This window comes from Centruroides sculpturatus, unplaced genomic scaffold (assembly GCF_000671375.1).
Source record: "Centruroides sculpturatus isolate CEXI.00-Female unplaced genomic scaffold, Cexi_2.0 scaffold1485, whole genome shotgun sequence".
NCBI classification, from domain to species: Eukaryota; Metazoa; Arthropoda; class Arachnida; order Scorpiones; family Buthidae; genus Centruroides; species Centruroides sculpturatus.
Genome location: NW_019385640.1, coordinates 16,587 through 37,013, shown reverse-complemented (window position 1 = coordinate 37,013; position 20,427 = coordinate 16,587). Strand labels below are relative to the sequence as shown.

Sequence of the window (20,427 nt, the reverse complement as noted above, 5' to 3'; positions counted from 1 at the left end):
GACTTATCGCGTAGTTACGTCAGTTTTATCGTGGTGTGGAATAGTCGGGTTCTTCTCGAGCGGCTGCCTGCGGGAACAACTCGAGGTTCGACTGGCGACGGTTACGATTGAGATTATGAGTCGTGGATTGTGCGCGAATGCGGTGCGGTGAAGTTTCCATATAATTATGGTCTGGGCTGTCGTCTATGTAACTCCTTAGTCGAGATTAAGGAAAGACACTGTAGGACGGACGGACGACAGTGGGAATTTACGGGTTACAATTTTTTCAAATTGTAGCCCAAAAAGCCGAACAATACTGTCTGTTAGAGAAGTTTAATCCGGTTAAGATGTCAATCGTCACTTTGAAAGGTGAGAAGATATTCGGTATTCTGGCATATACGACGTCGTTTACCGTCTTAACGGCTCGGCGGTGGCTTAGATGTAATTTTTTTTATAAATCATTTACCTGAAAAAAAAACATTGGAAAAATTACACCTACTCGATAAATACAAAGACAAATCCCTAAGTGGATGTTTATTAGTCGCTCGGATCATAAATAATAATATAAATGCGAATATCGAACACATTTTTCACCCCCGGAAGTGGCTAGAGAATCGTCTGGGTAACTGGATATTCCAATTCTCACCGCCTAAATCCACCTCGGTTCTAAGTTTCATTTTTCTTCGTCGTTCGCGCCCTTTTTGAATCGAATTAATAATTAATCGACGGACGGCATTTACGTTTCGTCGTAATTGTTACGTGTCGTTTAAAGTGTCTCGTCTAGTTCGTTGGCTATTTAGTGTACTGTACTGTATATATACCCCGTATTTTATAAAGGTTCTAGAGTGTACATTATTATTCCAATAACTGAGTAACTTGTTTAATCCCGATATTTTTAATCATATAAGATACGTATACCGTCTCCGATAGAACAATACGTACCGATATTGGGGATATTAATATTTAAAAACTTGTTTTTCGAGATACGTGGGTAAACGCAACCCGCACTTAACTACTTTAATATTTTTCTCACTCCAGTCGTCGTTCTTTAATGCGCTGGCTCGATTTAATTAGCCCGTTTAGACTTTGTCTACGACTTTAAACCACGCTGGCTCCGTTCCGTTTTATTTAATGTATAACGAGTTCCGTCGACGGCCCCGGGATCGGGCGAAAAGACCGACGTTGCCTATGCGCCACGGTGCGGAAGAAATTGACATTAATGCCGGCTGGGGATCTACGACGTTGACCGAGGGAACCGGTTACGTTCGAACGCCCGTGATAACTTTACTCGGGGGTCTTCGGCCACGACAAAATCCCACGCTTTCCGTCCGAAGACGGCGCGATTTTCGCATTCTTAATTCCCACGGAAACCGCTAACCTCACACAGACGTTAGCCTGCGTTTTTAGCGCTTAAGAAGCGATCTCTCCGCTTTTAACGTAATAGTGTGGCCGTATTGTTAAAGCCGCCAGAACACGCGACCGTTTCTATTATCCGAAAACCAGCGGGAAGAGATTTTACGCCCGTTTTTCTTTCCGTAATTTCGAGAAATTACTTAAAATCCAACGCCGACGCCAAAATATTCCGTTTATAAATACGGGAGGAAGCGGTCTAGTTTATTTTTCCGCGGGGGAGAGAAGCCGTTAGCGGCGCGGGTTCTTCCGACGACGACTATTTATAGTCGGTCCCGGGCTCTATTTTTAAGCCGGAGAGGCAGTATGGCCGCCGAGGTGCGTAGTCGACGAGCGGTCTCGGGGCCGACCGTCGAAGGAATCTTCTTCTTTCTGCTTCTTGTGCGTGAGTATCTTCCTCTTCCCACCTTCCACCTCCTCCCTGTCGGCGGAGGGGAGGTCGAAGGTCGTCGGAGGCCGCCGGGTCCCCCAATCCCGAGAATCTCTCTTCTCGCCGACGCTTTCGCGCCCGTTTAATCGCATCCGGCGTTAACGCGCGAAATGCCGGCGCGATCGGTAAAAGAACGAGAATACACTGAACGTAATAAAACCTTCCATCTTCCTTCCGGTCGTTTTCCCTCCCGCGGGCCATTTTTTTTACCACGAAATGACGGACGTTTCGTGTGTTTGTCGCTATCTCGGCAGAGTCGGCGGCCGGCCGGGTGAGCTACTCGGGGGACGAAGAGGTAGAGCCGGGGAGGCCTTTCAGAATCAGATGCGAGATGGCCGACGACGGAGAGGAGCCGTACTGGACCAGGGACGACCACGATCTGCGGGACGAGGACGAATACGTCACGGTGGAGGACCGTCGAGGGGAGAAGACGGTGGCCGAAGTGTCGGTGCGCTCCGCCCAGAAGAAGCACGCCGGAAAGTACCGCTGTCACCCCTTCAGCCGCCACTTCCATCTCCTGCGAGTGCGGGACGACCGAGCCACGGGTAAGTCGTTCTCGGAAACTTTTCTTCCTCCGCCGACCGCGACGAAAAATACGAAATAAAGATTTCCACCCGCGTCGTTACGTCGGCGCGACTCGCCTTCTCTTAGCCACGGTCTTAAAATTTCGTTTCCGATCCTTTCTCTGCCGCCGCGGGCCTTTTCTATTTATTTACGGCGCGGTTATTTTTAGAGGGTGGCGAATTTCGCCGGAATTGGGTGGAGTTTCTGCTCCCGACGGTTACGGGAGGCGGAGTAGGCGCGAAGCGGGTAAACACTGGTAGCCGCCGTAATCTTCCGACTATTACGAGAAGAATAAACGGAAAACAAAGGAATCGACGTTCATCCGAATGCGGAGAAAGTTCCTTTATAAGTTTCGGACAAAACGGAAGCGTTTACAGTATTCTTCTCACGCGGACGATCCCCACTCCAATTACTTTACTTATAGTTCAATAAAGATTAAAACAACGGCATCGGTGATATTTCTAAAATTAAAATTCTAAAAATAAAAAATTAATCTCGGATTAAAAGTAGAGGAGAAGGTGGTATTATGGAACCCCAATAACATTTTAGTGAATTGTAAACAAGGTATCGTAACTACACCCACATTTTTTGTGCGAAAAGTACCGGTAACTAGTAAACTAAATGTTCCTAATTGGATTTTTCGCCAGTGTAATTATAAGTATGGTTTTTGAAGGCTTTTGTACAAAAAGTCCGAAAGTAGGCTTAGAGAAAATCGGGTGGTAATATGGAACCTTACTGTATATTTTCAAAAAAATGCTTTAATGTAGCCAAAAACATAGGAAAGGACAAAAAATGTTAAATAATTACAAAATTATTTACTCCAATGCATTTTATCGAAAAAATGCTTTTATAATAGAAAAATATGACCTCCATCAACAATATATATTCCAGCAGCTCTTTTTCGATATTTTCAGACTTTCTACCTAGTGTCTTTTTCCCAAATTGCTCCGGACGAATGTCTGATTGCAAAGAGAGAGTTCGGAGGAGTTGAGTTCTATATTACTGTAAAAGCACGAAAGGGGTCCGTATTTCACCCATCGCCATCTCGAATTAACTTATGTCTGTCGAGACCAAAATTTAAAAAACGTGAACATCACATAGATTAATATGTATCCCTAAGTCTCTGGAACGGAATACGTGCACCGGTGAACCTACAACTACGCGATTTATATTTTAAAAAGAATTAAATTCACTTAGCATTCAAAACTTGTGAATTTTGAAAAAAACAAATTTGCTGATTAAATACGGACAACCGTTTAACCGAAGTAAAACGGGTTTTCCCCTCGCTATGGATGTCTGCCTAGTTCAGTTCATCCACATTCCGCTACAGTTCGCCTTTATTATCAGTTCGAAATGGGGTGGTTCCATAATACCCGCAGTGTTCCATAATACCACCTTCTCCTCTACGAGTTTTATAACCGATTTCGAAAGATTTATACTAGCGAACAAATGATTAACAAAAAGATATTATATTTAAACGCACACAACCAAATTCTTCTTGTTTATTAGATTCAAAACTTGCAAATGCGTTTCGCTATTGTAGCATCATCAGTGGACAATAGGACAACAGCCAGCTCGTTGGCTTTATGCTGGTAATTCTTTCCCGGCACGCATCCACGTTCATACCGACATTCTGGTTTATCAAATTTACAAATTCGGCGATACAAAAATGTTCTATTACCCTTCTTTTAAAATAGTTTTCTACTTTATACAATATTTTTACGTTATTTCTGCCAATTTTACAATGATAATTACTGCGGCGTAGGTACAGTACCGAGGTGACTCGTCTTTTTAGACGAATCGCTGCTTCGTGTTCTTTTAGGCGCGTCTCGAGCTTTCTTCCCGTCTCCAACGTATGACAAGTACAGTACAGTATAGTACAGTACAGTTTATAGACCACTCCCGCGACGTCCAGTTGATTTTTCATCCCGTTTTCTTTTTCGGTGTTTATAACATTAACATACACATTGGACAGTTTATTTTTCTGCTCGGCCCCTACACGTATAGAGAACTTCTTAAAAACCGGTTTATATCGTTGGTAAAGATTATATATATAAGGAATTTTTACATAAACATTATTATTTATATGGTTTTTTACATTATAATTTATAAAGGAATTATACCACTTACGGATTTTACTCTTTGGATAATCATTTAAAACAATTATTTAAAAAGTATTTATTATTCCTTTATCTACGTCTTTCCGTAGAGATGTTCTATTTAATAATTTCCTCGGTTCCGTAGCGAAGACGTTTTTCTTAGTATCCGTAGGACAATACGATTTATAATTAACCGTTTTTCCCGTATTACGAAACGCCAATGGCGTTTTTTCCGGTTTTATAGCCATATCCAAAAAATTTATTTCTCGATTCGGTTCTAATTCGCCGGTGAACTTTAAATTATTGTTCGATTTGTTTGCGTAAACTTCAATTTGGCGGGGTGTAATTATACGCGAGTCAAATACTATTAATATATCGTCTACGTAACGCGCATAAAACTCTATACCCGGAACTTGCCGTATATTTTCGTCGATTGGTTTCGTACGGATCAATTTGGGTCCTACGACTGATCCCGTAGATATTCCATTTTTTTGTCGATAGAAATCTGCATAAATTTTAAAGTAATTATTTTTGAATATGAATTCTATAAGAATTAATATATATTCCGGTATTTTATATTTGCTGGTAATTTCTTTTATCATTTCCAATGTTATGGATGGATACATAGACTTAACGTCGAGACTCATAAGACAATGACTCCGTTTAATTTTACCTTTCATCAGTGCATATGTATTTTTTATACTGTATGCCGATTTATCAATTATCTGTAAATAATTTTTTAAAAAGCGTTCCGAGTTATATAAAACTGTTTTTTTTTTTTATCTAATAAAGGTCTGCGCGTATCGCTCGGTTTACGAGTTTTAACTGTTAAATGTAATTCCTGTTGTCTTACGTTATTGAAATTTAATATATTTTTTACCCGCCGACTGGAAAATTCCTTTTTGTATTTCCCCGTTAATTTCGTAAGATCGTTTCGTATTTCTTTTAACGGATCCGTTGCTATTTCATTTTTCCTTCGCCGTAATTCTTTTTTCGTTAATACGACCGATCGGTGCGATTTATCCGCCTGGACTATATAAAGTTTATTTTTATCAAAAAATTTAATTATTCTTTTAGTTTTCTTAGTTATTTTAATCGCTTTTTTATCTAATATATAATCGTTTTTACCTTTATATTTCCCAAATCTTTGCTTATGTCGGATCTTAACATGGCTTTTTCCTCGTTCCGGATATTTTTCGGGTGGCATTTTCCGTTTCGGCCACTTTCGGATTTAGCGCGCGATGGGAGATTGGCGTTATATCCCCGACACGGGAGTCTTACAAAATCGCCGGGATCTTCGCGTCGGTGCGGTTAACCATTCTTGTTTTTCTAGTTCGAATTTACTATTTAATTTAATATCTCTATTTGATAAATAGGGATCCGGATTATGATTTGTGACTACGTTATTTCCATTAGTTCTCTTCGTTCGCTTTAATTTTTACGCAATAAAAAAACATATCGGAACGAACCACCTCCGAAAAATTCCTGGGGATTTTTCGACCCGTTCCGATTCGAGCCCCCAGAGCGGTAGACCGCAACCTTTACCGCTCGGTCATCCGGTCGCGATCGAAATAGGTTATAAAAGAGTAGTTTTCACTCGTACTTTTAATCAGAGAATAATTTTTTTTTTATTTTTAGAATTTACAAAGAATTTTAAGTTGCTTCTTTACAGACACACTAAGGTGACATTATTCAACACTCGGCAGATTATTCACCAGTTTATTCGGTTGGGACGCTATTTACAAGTCGCGTTTCGGGCATTAGCCCCTCTTCGGCCAACTAAACATAAAAAATAAAACACGAGAAAAAAATATACATAAATACGCGAGTAAAACATCCCGTAGATAAAACATTTTAAAAAACATACCACAAAAGCACAAATCACGAGCGTACAGATGTCGTACAGAATGGACAGTTTTATAATCTATACATATATATTATATTTTTTTCTCGTGTTTTATTTTTTATGTTTAGTTGGCCGAAGAGGGGCTAATGCCCGAAACGCGACTTGTAAATAGCGTCCCAACCGAATAAACTGGTGAATAATCTGCCGAGTGTTGAATAATGTCACCTTAGTGTGTCTGTAAAGAAGCGACTTAAAATAAACAACACGGTTTCATCAAAATCAAAAGAATTTTAACTTTTTACTTTATTTATTTTTCGCTGGCAGAAGAAAGCAAGAAATTCGAGTATTTACTGGCTGTCAATCAAACTCTGGAACTGTTCTGCGATTTAGGAGAGAAAACCGACCGAGTGCGAGTCCGATGGTAAGTAGTCTTTTCTTAGCAAATACGGCGCGCGTGGTCGGGCGCGTAGGGCTAGAGATGGCGGTAATCGTTTCGTCACTTATTCGACTTTGCCAAACAGTCGTCTAGCAGTCTCCCGGACGGTCCTCCGGCACCACCACCGCCTTCGGACCCGCGGGTTGCCGGCCAGTCTTCTCTCGACGGAGGTCTGTCGACTGGAAATCCGTAGCCGCCACCCCCGCGGAGCCGTCGTCCTCCTCGCGGCTCCACAAATACCGGTAGTTAAGTAAAAATTTACGGACGTAACTATTCGTCCGGCAGCTTTCCGCCGGAAAATTTTGCGCCTGGTAATTTCCCCACCTGACCGGGATGTCTTTTCTAATAGAATTCGCCGTAATATAGAAACCGGCACCGGATAATTTTTTGTTTGCGCTCCCAAACGTCGTAAAACACCCGTTATTAGAGTAAATTTTTCCGGCGAGAATGTCCCCGCCAGTTCTCGGTCGGATTTAGGTCCGGGCTTCTTGCCGGTCGCTTATTTGTCCGGCGCCAACCACCCGTGCCGACGTCGTCCCGTGGGAAAATCCAATCGGGTCCTCCGGTTTCTTCTCCCATAGGTATTAAATTTTCTTTTAGGATTTCTCGAAAACTTTTAGACTATCGGTTAAAATCGCTAAATTTCGTAAACCGTAAACCGTCGTAACGTAGATACCACCCTTTCCCTTGCCGAAAAACTGCGCTCTTCTTTCCTAATTTCGCCGCAGTAATTAGGCTATCCGAATTAAATTTCTTTTCGTGGCCGAAAAGAACCCGGAGCCGTCGGTCGTTCCGCGGAGCGTCGTCTCTAACCCGCCGCATTCTTGCCGATTTGTGTCGTTCGTTACGGTGGTATTCTCGCGGTGGCAGCGAATTTCGTAAGAGGAACCGCCGAACTTCTCGAACGAACGGCGCTTTTTGATATTTTTAATTCGACCGACCGATTTATTCGGTTGCCGCGCCAGCCGTTCGATTCGATCATCGTCCCTTCCAGGCGTGATTTCGGGTCTTTCCCCTCGATGTTTACCAGGTTTTGGTGACGATTTTCCCAAAATTTTATAAATTTCGGTAGCGGCCGCCTGGGTTAAAACGGCAATTTCCCGGACGCTGTAGCTTTCGGCTTTTATTTTTCATATTTTTGCAATTTCTTCCGTACTAAACCCTCTTCCGCGGGGAATTTTGAAAAGTTTCGATTGGATATTCAAATTATTACTCGACGACAAAGTTAAAATTCTTCCTCGACCTTATTTATTATTATTTTCGTAATTTGCAAGTTTTACAATTCTGTTTTATTATCGGTCCTTTCGGGACAGCCAAAAATATATTTTTCTTGTTAAATTATTAACATAATGATATTTAATTTTAAAACGATGAAAGATCGGCGTAAAGTAATTGGCGTATACGAATGAAATCATTTTTACATTTCTCTCAAATTCCCAACGATTGTGAAAAGTAGTAAAATGTCGGAGCCACAGTTAGTTTTCCTCGGATTGGTGGTAAGAATCGAATACGGCACTAATCCCGATGGTAAGCTAACTAATTACGGGTGGAAAAATTGATGTTAATTGAACTTTATCCGGAAATAAATTTATTTTGTACGAAACCCGACTTACTTTTCCCAAATCGAAATTTAAAAAAGCCTAATTTCTCTGGGTGGCGCGCTTTGCAATCGTAACGAAATTCGTCGACCGGTTCCTACCGTCCGGAAAATCTCATTTCCGAATGTTCTCGAGCGTACAAACGGTCGAACGACGCCAGTGCCTCCCCCCAAGCACTCCTTCCGCTTTAGGAACGGCATTACGTAAGTAAATTTGTCAAAGCGGGCGACGAAAGTAAGAATAACGATGACGCCGTTGGGTTTAACTCCGCGGATTTTACCAACGTAGTCCGAATTGTATCGGGTCGAGTAATCGAACGATTATTACGCTACGCTGCCGCCTTTACCGGGAGTCACTAGAACGTAGATTATGACGGCGACTCGATTCTGCCGCGATTCGCGTCGCTTCGACCAGAGTGCAACAGCAATGTTAGAACATTGACGCTGGCCTAAACGTAGTATCGTATTAGAATCCGGACAATTGGTAATTTTCAAGCGAAACCGTAATTAAAACTAATCGGTATCGCTCGTTTGCGCCAAGATTCGTATTTAAATATTAAATATGCCCGGCCGAAAGAAATAAGGACCCGACATTAAAATGAAAACGGTATTAAAAGTTTGGTTCTTTTACCTGGCAGTTGTTATTTTCGTCGCCGAATGCGGAGGGGACGGACCGTGGGGTTTTCCGGTAGCTTAATTTTCCTCCGGGTCCTAGAAAATAAGTACGAAAAATTTGGTGCGGTTGCGTCAAAGAGTTTACCAGCGCGTACAGAACGGACAGCCGATTGGCATTGTTTTCAAACTTATACTGTTTTATATACGTTAGATCCGAAGTAAACCCGCCCGTTTATCGACGAATTCCTTTGCCTCCGCCAATAATCGCGGCGCGGTGCGGGTTGGCGGATCGTAGTTTTGAAGAAAACTCAGCATCTGCGGGGAGAGGCGTCCCGTCCACGCCGCCGGGTAGGAAGAAACGCTTTAAAACTTTATCGCTTAGGCGACGAAATTGTTCGAATACCAAAATATTTACGCGGACGGAGCACCTCCCGGCATCGGCTCTCGGCCAACGAAAACGACGCTCTAACTTTGCCGTCTTAAAAGACAGAGTTTCGGCCAACGACCGCGCCCCATTCGATTACGTTTTGCCGTCGAGTGCGCGATTTAAAACGGGACGACGTAAGGTACAGTACAACCGTTAGCCCCATTTATTGGTTACTCGAGCATTTCCACGCGTAAAATTACTACCCGCGACATCGTAACTTAGGAGACTTACGACTGGCGGAATCCGTAATCGCCGCAATAAATTTCGATGAAATCGTGGCAATTTGTGTCTGGACTTCTCCGTATCGCCCGAATTTCTTAGAAACCCGTATAATACGCGGATCGTAGCGACACTAGCGCCGAATCTCCCGGTACGGGAAATTTTGTAACTCTAGCCGTGAAGAAAGTTTGCGCGTTTGGTTCGTTCTTTCGCCGCGCTCTAAACACCACTCTGCGAATACTGTAGATGTATCGCGCGTATTGGTCCAGTCGAATCGCCGCAATTCTTCGATTACAACATTTAGAATTTAGAAACGCCATTTCCTTTCGTTGCGCCGCCAAGATCCCTTTTCTAGTTCGAAAACTGCCGTTCCAAAATAATCTATTAACAATATTTTATTGGAGATTTCCGGAAAGAAGTCGAGTCGCCTCTTCCCAATTCTTATAAAGGAGTTAAGTCAATTCTGTCTTCCGCGTAGACGTTTAGAGCCTGTACACACTAGGCGTTTTTCAACGCGCGCTTTTAAACGCGCGTTTTAAAGAACCAAGAGTTCTATTAGGCGTACACACTCAAACGCGCGCTTATAGATTTTTGTTAAAACGCGCGTTTTGCGGGCGTCAGCCGAGCGCTTTGAGATATATGTGCTGCCATGTTACTGTACATTCGATCGCGCATTTTGCGGGCGTCAGCCGAGCGCTTTGAGATATATGTGCTGAAATGGAGAACGATCATTTCGATACTGATCTATTTATTGATGAAATCTAAAAGAGACCAACCATGGTCAAAGGATTTTATAGATATTTTAAAAGAATTAAAAAACTTGAATTTATTTTGTCTTAGTTTTGGATACAACGTCGCAAACATTTCATGCGTCAGTCTATCTCGTAATATTGGGTGCACCCAAAATTCTCTTTGCCTCCGCCGTCGTCTTTTATAGCGACGATAGAGGAGCCACACACGAGCAATCACTTCCACATCCATTTCCAAACCGAGCCAGTGCGCACGCTCCGCTAAACGCTCGTCCAACGCCGAGCTAACGCGCGTTTAAAAACGCCTAGTGTGTACACAGCCTTACCGTTCCTCTCCTTCCCCTTAATTACGCGTACAATTCGAGGTGCGTCGTGGCGGAGGAGGCGGAAAGTGTCCGGAAAACTATTCGCCCACCGTAATTAACGACCAAAAAAAACCCGATTATCCGGATTGCCTTCGACTCTATTACAAGTAATTAGGCGCGCGTGTATACGCCCGAAAAGTAATCTGTTTTTACCAACGTAGAAAATAAACTGCGGTATTGATATATGTTGGTATGTAGGGGCGTTATAATAATCGAAATACTCGAGTGTACAGTTATTTACCAAGATTTATTCCACTCTTCGTTCCTTTTGCTCCGGCTTTGTAATCGAATAGATGTTAATTACCATAATATTAAGACGGAATAAGCCGGTAAAATGGAAATCGCCACGCCATTCCTACCCGGGTGGTGGCGTTTTCTAGTTTTAAAACGCCAACGGAGTGCAATTTGGGGAAATTTCGTAATAAACCACCCGCAACGAATAGGTAACCCGTCGCTCTTTTTTTCGTCGGTTACAATTTAACGCGTCGCCTTTCAAAAACACAATAACAACGAATATTCTATTAAATCCCGGGTGGAAATAAGAGTTTAGCTTCTCCTTACGACTCTTTCTCCCCCGGTTCCCACCGCGGGGGGTGGCCGCGGTCCGGCGGGAAATCCTCTTTATCCCGATAACTTACTACGAAAAAATTTACCGATGAAGTCGATCGAGCGACGGTCTCCTTTCGCGCCATCCATCTTATTATTATTCGGCCTCGGCCTCACCGAATTACCGTTTGTCGTCGCCAGGTACAAAGACGAGAAGAGGATAGAAGACGGGCGGGTGAAGATAGAGGACAAGCGTCTGACAGTGGAGAATGCCGACCAAGGAGACGGGGGGGAGTACAGCTGCGAGGTGGAGTCGGACGAAGATCGTCAGAAGGTGACGTACGTGGGAAAAGTCTTCCCCGTTTACTGTGAGTAGGGATTTCCCCTTACCCTTTCCACTCCGTCCCCGTATAATGGGAAATTCTTCGCAGCCGCTCCGGGAATCCGTCCTTTTCCTCCCACCCTGAGTTTCCTCAACGGATCCGACTTGGTGTTGGAGTGCCACGTGTTCGGAGGTTATCCGGAACCCAAGATCAGGTGGCTGGTGGGTGAGTGTATTCCGCCGTCGCGGACCTTCTTTACCTAGGCGCGTGCCGCGGAAATTTCCTTCGCGGATACTTGCGGAAAATAAATAAATAATTCTCTACCTAAAGTTCGCGGCCAGCGCCACTTTTCTCCCGTGTCTTCTTTTAATAAGTTACGTCCGATGGTAAATACGAGAGTCGCGTTTTAAATCAGTTGGCGCCCGCTTCGAAAATGGTAGAGCTCGGCTTTTCCCGCCATTTTTATTTATTTTTTTCGTCGGCAGGAAACGAAGCGGCGGAGAGGAGACCCGACTACGACGATCGTCTCCTGGTCATGCCCGGTGGGCCGGGCCCCAACGCCGTCTTGTACGTGGACCGGGTGGACTACTCGGACCGAAACCGATACACCTGCGTGGCCGAAAATGCGGTGGGACGAGCGGAGGCTTCCGTCTGGGTGACGGTCAGAGGTAAATCCGGTTTTTCCTCCGTCGGTCGGAGGCATTGGAACACTCGCCCCCTGCCGGGCTCCGTCGACGTCGGAGCTCGACTTTTATTTTCGATTTTTTTTACTTTCGTCGGATGGAAGCCAGCTAATTCCTATGGTGACCGACGGGTGGCGCCGGCGGCGGTGACGTCATCGAGGAGAAGGTTCGGGAATCGGGAGAAGAGGCGATGAGGAGAAGGGAAGAAGATGACTCTCGTCGCACGTCATCGGTTCGAATCGGTCGTCGTCCTCCTCCTTCTGGCCCTGGGCCTCGGCGGTGAGTCTTTCTTTTTTCTTCGGCCACCGCCGGTAGGGACCGGCGGGTTTCGGGGATGGGGATCCTTTCTCGGCGGTGGAGGCTGGGGCCGTTCCCGGCACGGTTTCTCTAAAGGGGGATTTCCGGTTCCGGCCGGAAGGGAAAGGGGAAGCGGGTGGGCCCGGGACCCTCGGCCTTTTTGCCGGCCGGAAAACTCGGTCTCCTTCCGACTCATGGCGCCGCTCCGGTTTCCGCCTCGTTCCCGGGTGCCGATCGAATCTCTTCCGCGCTTCTCCGCACGGCCGCCGCGCCGCGCGGCCGAGCCCGGGCATTTTCCCGGCGACGCGACGGGCCATTCCGCTGTCCCGGAAGTCGGCCCGGGTCCTTTCCGCCGTCGCCCCTTCCCCCATGGCTTCCGTAGTAAGTACGGAAACGGGTAATGCGAAAGGGCAAAGGGGGCACCGGCATCGATTAAAAATCCCTAATGGTTTAAAATCGTGCAGAGAAAAGGTGGGTGATCGATCGAGTCCGAGAGGCGGATTATTTAGGATAAGTTTAGACGACGATCGGTCGTATCGATCGAAGCAAAAGACGCGCGATTGTTTACCTGTTAGGAGTGTACACCGGGTATCGTAGGCCCGAGAGAAATGGAAATTAACGCCCGTTCCACTTTTACCCGAAAAGCGCGGAAAGGGAAAGGTGGGCGTGGAATTGGTCGAGGAAATTTTGGAAGGTCCGACAAAAGAAATGCGCCCGACGCAGTTCTGGCGGGGAATTTCGGGGGGTTTGGCGCTTCGGTCGGCAGAAAAACGGGCGAGTAAATGTTTGGGAAGTGGAAATAAAAGCGCAGGCGCAATGGCGCCGCGGGAAGAGGAAATTTACGAAATTCCGCGAATCGATAAAGGTGGAAATTCCGTTTTTATGACTTTACCGGGGAGACAGATATAGCCGAGTGTTCGTTAGTAATTAGAAGCCGCCCTATCGATTACCCGGCACAAAAACCGGGATAAAGCGGTTCGATTTATTTTACGCACTCGTAGAAGGCGGCAAAATCGTAAAAATCGATGGTCGAACGTTAACCGCGGGCAAAATTGGCCTTAACGTATTTCGCCAAAGCCGACCCGGTGTTTACGCGGCGGAATTTTTGCGGGGAGCGAGTCCGACGGCGGGAAAAGCCCGGAGTCTTTTGCCGGGAAGGCGAAATTTAAAAAGAAAGGAAATCGAACCGCTTTCCCCTTAAAAATCTGCCTTTTCCCTTTACCCGACGGACTTTAATCGGCGGGAAAATACAAACCGCGGCGCCCGGGGACCGCGATCGATAAGGGAGCCACCGGGAACCGGGTGTCGTCGGCGGCGGAAGTTTTCTCGGGTGGAAACGCAATTTACCCCGGTGTTAAAAATAGACTTTTCCCGGGTTGGTCGGAGGATTTAGCGCCGGCCGGTAAACGTCGAAGGTTAAAGCCGACTCCTTCCTTCGGCGCGGAACGATTTAAATTCCGGAATAAAATTCACTCTTACGTCTGTTCGAAACTATATTTTACGGTTTCCGCTCCGCCCCTTTTACCCTTCGAGGCCTACGTCGCTTCCGTTTCGTACGTCGTTTAAATTCGAATAGCGTGCCGCCACGTTTCGGATGTACTAGTTTAACGGCCGTAAAAAGCCGCGTATAAAACCGGAATGGCGGCCGTAGAGAACGCTTAAATTGCCCGCCGACGTAACTATAATTTGCAATATATTCTTTTTATTAATACGTTTACTTTCTTTCGAAATAACTAGGGCTAGAGTTTCGTCCCGCCGTAGAGCCCGCGGTAATCGATGGTACGAACCCCAGACGTCGCTCGCGCGTTTAAAATAGGCTAATGGTCGGATTAAAAAAGGAAATAATCTTTAGAAATAACCAGAAAACAATTAAACCCCCCCCGGCTCGGACGCGAAAAAACAATAAAACGCATTGCCAAACTTTAAAGGAAAAAAAAGACATCTCCAATGCGAAAAGACGACGTAACATTTTTTATAAAACGTATTTTAGAAAAGAAAAATATATAGCCTATATATGTACTGTACGTAACTCGGTATTGAGTGGGAAAATTAACGGGCGGTAACCTATTTAAAATTGTTATATTTCGATATTTATTGTTTAAAACGGAAAGAAAATATCGCTAAATATTCAGAGATTTCGAAGAAAGTTACGAAGGGAACGTCCGGAGGCGATGGGATTTTGATATATCTTGAAAATGTGCCGTCGACTTTTGTAAGATTAAACGACGGATTTCTATCTATATTTAGGTGGAATGGAATGCCCGTTTCGAACCAATCCGTGGTAATTGCGTTTATTTAAATGCCAGAAACGGAGAAGGTGGAAAGACGGTCGATAGCCCAAGATTTAAGAGTAACTTAGGTGCAAAAGTCGAATGCCGATTGATTTCCAGCCGTTTTTGGAGTGTGAAATCGTTGGAAAGAGTTTCCTAATTGTACATCTCTTCGCGCTTTTATTCTCCTTCTCTTTCGGAAAAGATTTCTTTGCCCGGGAGTCTCCGCGCTTTTCCATCCGCCGGCTTTTTGCGTTTTTATTCCAATTTTTCACATTCTTCGAATTCTTTGTAAATTAATTAAATTATTAGACGCAATTTTCCGTAATTTCTCCGTCTTACCCGACTTTTAATTATACGTTTTTCGGTCGACCGTTTTAAAACCGCTGCACCGCTCTTCCTTCCCATATATTTTTTATTACGCTGTCCCATTTTTATAACGGTTTAAAGTACGAGATTGATATTTTTAGCTTATCGGAAGCTATTTTTTTCCGGTATATTTTTTGTCTTTACTATTTTTTTCACCCGGTATAAATTATTTTTTAAACCAAAGTCAAGTATTTAGAATGAAATAGGAAATAATTATTGTAGATATAAATGTCAGAATTAATAACCGGGTTCCTACCGGCATTTACGCATTAGGGGAAGTAGGGTAATGCTAAAATAAATCATTCGAATGTATAAGAACGTCGGTCTTTGTTAATAAAATATGAGATTAAAGTTTACCATCCGCTTAGGTACAAATTATTCTTCAAAAACAACTGTAAAATATAAAACATTTTTTAAATATTAATTGGACCGCAGAACAAATTTTACGCCTTAACCCCGCCGTCGCCCGTCCTTCCGCTTTTCCTTAATCTCGACAACGGAGTTAGATAGACGAAAGTCGAGACGAGATACGGAAGTCGTAGTGACGGGAAGCCCCCTTATTTCGGATTAAAAATTTTACCCCAAAGGTGTTAGATAGACGACGGGGCACGACTCTATCGTTAAAGGAAAAGTACGACGTACGAGGGCAAACCGCTACTAATTTGAGACGGAGAGCGCGTATTTTAAGTTAAATAAAGTAAAAATTGCAGCCGCGTCGCAATAAATAATTGCCGGTTATAGTTTAGCTTTTATAAAATTATAACTTATTCTTCCGAGCCTTTTCAAAAAATATTGGTGCGTGCCAGACAACCTTTTTCTGGCCACTGCCCGTCCCGTATCGGATCCAAATTAGAGTTGGCTACCGCTCTAATTTGGATCTATCTATAATGGAAAAACTCCGCGTAGGTAATGTGCCAATAAATCTAGTCTAATTCGCTTACGTTATATATTGACACTCCCGATGTTTTACGCAGTCGGTTCCTCGGCTAGAAAACCGCGTATCAATCGTTACGAAATAACATAATTTTTTCATTTACGCACTCTACTTAAAAGTTTGCTACGTAAATAGCCTAAATTAAATTACGCGAACTTAATACGATGAATTTTCCGAATTTGCTCGATATAAATTTACTTTTTATTTATTCTTACGTTATAGAAGCGGCGTGTACTTTAAAAAAGTGCGCGAATCGAATACGGAATAAATTTAAATTTTGCGTTAAAAGATTTCGTAAAACATAAATTGTATTTTTATCGTGGATACACGTTCGAGTTTATCTTTGGTTACGAAAACGGTTAAGAACGAATTTGCGGCGAAGAATGTAGCCTAAAGTTGGAAAGTTGAGGTACTCCCCTTTTCGTTATTTGCATGCGAGACCGTTTCGATGTATTGTAGGATGGTTAATTATGTTCGGAGGGGTATTAGTTCCCTTTTTATACTGCCCAACACTTTTTGATACTTTTCCAATTTTTGCACTTAAATTGGGTATCTTATTAAATTAAGTTGTTATTTTTTTTTTAATATTTTGATGTACTGCATTGACCCGAATATTAGCCAATGTTTTTCCAAGTTTTTTTAAAATCTCGAATTATTAAAATTTGTAGGATTTTTAGGTCTTAGAAACAGAATAATACGGTAATATTTAAATAAAGCTTTTCGAGTACTGTAATTTGTCGTTGTAGTCGTCGATATGGAATTTTATCACTTAGTAATGAATATTTTGAAAATATCAATTATTGCGTAGTGTCGTAATGTATCGATTACAGATTCGTGAAATCAAACGTCGCTAAAATAATAAGGATTTCGTCGTCGGTGAAGACCGGGAAGGGATGCGGCCACCCATGGCTTTCAAAAATGTCAAAGATACGGACGTCGAAACTGAAGGAGTTAGTAAATAATTTTAAAGATAAAGGAATTATGGCCGATGATAGTTCTTTAAGATGACGAACCTTGCGTTGTTAACAAATTTGGATGAAAATAATCTCTCTTTATGGGTTAAGTGGCGTATTAATTAAATATGCAAATATATTTCTGATGGAAAGAAAGAAGAACAAAAGAAGAGAGTTTTATTTTGTTGTCATTAAATTCTGCAAAACACAATGCAGAGAAGAAGAGTGGATTTTCGTGTGAACTTCCTACAGCTTTAATTACAGTCCAGGATTGCTTTTAATAAGGTAAATCGTTCAACATTTGAAAACCTTCTAGAAAAGTATACCAAACACGCGTTCCCTGACCAAGCGTGCTAAGGAAAAGCTGTATGCGGCCCGCTTATGAAGTAACTTTACAAAAATACTGGAAACGGTACGAAACGATCCAGATTTTTGGATGAAACGACAGATGTGCTAAAAAGGTGTGCGTTAAACGTTTCTTGTCGGTCCGACGATAGGAGAGCCAGTACTATTCGTACTGTTAAGTGTTTACGAATTGGTAAAAACAACTTCTGCTGGCTTTTAATGACGCGGGTGTCAAATTGTGGAATTTTGCCGTGGTATTTGCGTGCCTAGAATTATGGTGCCTGGAATAGTTTAACTAGGCACCGTAATGCCAAGAGTATGCTAAAATATAAAGTTTACATCCGAGATGTGTCGCTTATCTTGCCCACTGCCTTAACGGGATATGTGAAGCAATTAGGGCAGAATTTTCTTGGACCAATGATTTTGTATCCAATTTTCCAGCTTTTGCTGGCTTGCAAAAATACTACCAAAAGTTGGAAAATAATATAACATCTCGGACACCTTCCATTCTGATTTCAGCAGGTATGTTTTTTTTCAGAGATGAAATGAAAGAAAATGACAGTTTTCTCTTAAATGATATATCTGTGAAGATAATATGTAATTATCTCAGAAATGCTGAAACTAATACAAATATGAAACTGACAGATTAAATTCTGAAATGTCTCAAAGACCAATGTTTGGCTTATTAAATTTGGAAAGTTACTGATTCAGATTTTCTAGCATTTTCTTCAATAATGATTCAGTAACCTTATACAGTGTAAAACATGCCATTTAAATGTTTTTCACCCTACACCAAAGGTCTTCTTCAGTAACAAAAGAGTTCTAAAATGGAATATTAAAGCATAATAGAACATAAAGTTTAAAAGCTTGAAACAATGGAATTCTAGGATTGATAGCAATTGCATTGTCAAAATTAGCACGTTTTATTGGATACGTACTGGATCGCGATGATGAATCGTAATAGGCTTGCCATGCTCTGTTAACGGATTTTTCGTGCTTATAATTGATACAATTACAAACATGTAATTGCTTTAAAGTAGCTTTAAAAATTTCTGAGGCTTCCGTATCTCTGTGTTATGTCCTTGTTGTCCCGAGAAGAGGCACGTTGCAGCAATAAAACAGCAACTTCATCCGAGGCATACACACTGAGGGAGGTGAGCCTTCCTGTATGCTATGTCATATCTGTTCTATAACTGTTTTTTACAAAATAAAAAAAATATATAGAAGAAAACTAAAACATCTTCAAGCTTTCGTCCTATCCAGCTTGAACAAGACAGAAGCTTGAAGACATTTAGTTTTCTTCCATGTATTTTTTTATATTGTGAAATATACTGTTTGCCTTTTTTAATTTTGTGACCTTTTTGTATGTTCTTATCACACCTCTTGTCGTGTATAGGAATCTTGTACGCACCGGGGCACTATGTATGTTGGTGCAATCCTTCCCATTTCAAAGTAATGTGAAAATAATTGGGACCATCTGTATGCAATCCGGAAGCCATTGAGACTGACTATCCAGTTAAAAATAGCAGATAATGCTCGGTGATGCAGCACAACCAGGCAGTATTTCCAAGATCCATCTCTCGTTGCATTCTGGTCACTCTATGGTATGATCTGGGTCCTGACACTGAGATCAATATTCCTAATAAGGTGGTCAGAAAATCTGTATAGGCATGTTATTTTGTGTTTATTAATTAATTCTATTTTGGTGTCCTCACTATGTGCAATACATGTATGCACATCTGACGAGGCCCCTAAAGACCGCTGTTTTCAAGTGGAATGGGTCACGGGAGTTAGCAGGGATGTAAATTGGATGGAAGTCAGGTTTATGGTATACCCTGGTTTGGAAGCTGTTCTCATTAATACTAATTGTTAGATCGAAGAAGTGCATCTCTGTCACACTCTCGGTCGATCTGCAGAGTGAGCCCATAGGAATTGTTATTCATGGAATCAACAAAAATATTTAAGTATGGTTTTCTCTTCCGAACAATGAGGATGTCATAAATGTATTTCCTGTAAAGGGTAATATCTGGAAGGAAAATGGAGAGTACTTTATGTTCAAGGAGGCATATCACAAGTTCATACAACTCTTCCTAAATGGGGATACTCACGAGTACCCTGTGTTTGTTGTAAAAAAAATGGCAGAATTGAACTGGAAAAAGGATGAGTAACAGAGGAGACGTGCTAGCCCCAAGATCTGCTACTCAGTGCTCAGTTCCAACTATCTGGAGTAAAAAGTCTCTCGTAGAACAGAAACAAGATTGTAACGTCACTGATGAGTATAACAATTTAAAATGAAAAACAGTGAACTGTGTTTTACTCTGTTGGACTATATATAAGGTTACTGAATCGTACTTAATTATTTTCCTGTTTTATCATTTAGTGTTAAATCTTTATACACAATAAAATGATGGTTTTGCTTTTATGTTTGCAGGAGTACATTTTTACTGCTTTTTTAAAGAAAATTTTCACCTCAACTTTCCAAGCTTAATTATAATGCAAGGCTGTAGGAACAAGTCTGGCCACTTTTTGCTGCCAACATCACAAATACAATTTTAAATTTAAATCATCTGCTAGAGTGTCTTCAAATTTTATATAGTTTCAAAAAAGTTGCTATAGAGCTTTTATTCAGCTCCTGCTTTGTTCTTACACACACAAAAAAACACAAACACAAGGGCTATATTTATATACATAGGATCAGTGTCTTCTGTGGGAGAAATCCACAACATAAGTAACATAAAATTAAAAAGTATTAAAATTACATAGATCACAACAATAATAATAATTATTATTATATAAAAAAATTTTTTTAACAGACTGCAACACAGACCAAACCAATAGACTTTTTTTTTATAGGGAGAAAGGATTATCTCTAAAATATTGATTTTTCCTCTCCAGCAACACACATACATCTCTATCAGGGAGATTTGAAAATTGGATAAGTTGAAATAACTAGATAAGAATTAAAAATGAA

The 20,427-nt window shown here is 42.2% G+C and overlaps 1 protein-coding gene across 1 annotated transcript; it reads left to right on the top strand.

The window, feature by feature from the left end:
• The first annotated feature begins 592 nt into the window (after positions 1–592).
• LOC111640812 (hemicentin-2-like) lies at positions 593–12,695 on the top strand. Its single transcript, XM_023386874.1, has 7 exons — positions 593–1,774; positions 2,074–2,364; positions 6,653–6,749; positions 11,484–11,650; positions 11,714–11,830; positions 12,091–12,273; positions 12,393–12,695. Exons 1-7 carry the CDS (start codon positions 1,696–1,698, stop codon positions 12,398–12,400), a joined length of 942 nt encoding a protein of 313 aa, XP_023242642.1. The 5' UTR covers positions 593–1,695; the 3' UTR covers positions 12,401–12,695.
• The last annotated feature ends 7,732 nt before the right edge of the window (positions 12,696–20,427 follow it).

What these genes read in the sequence shown, in the direction of transcription:
- LOC111640812 (XM_023386874.1), top strand. Translation starts at nt 1,696, where the DNA reads ATGGCCGCCGAGGTGCGTAGTCGACGAGCGGTCTCGGGGCCGACCGTC. An exon ending in CTTCTTTCTGCTTCTTGTGC is followed by an intron (nt 1,775 to 2,073) that starts GTGAGTATCTTC and finishes CTATCTCGGCAG; the next exon opens with AGTCGGCGGCCGGCCGGGTG. An exon ending in CAAGATCAGGTGGCTGGTGG is followed by an intron (nt 11,831 to 12,090) that starts GTGAGTGTATTC and finishes TTTCGTCGGCAG; the next exon opens with GAAACGAAGCGGCGGAGAGG.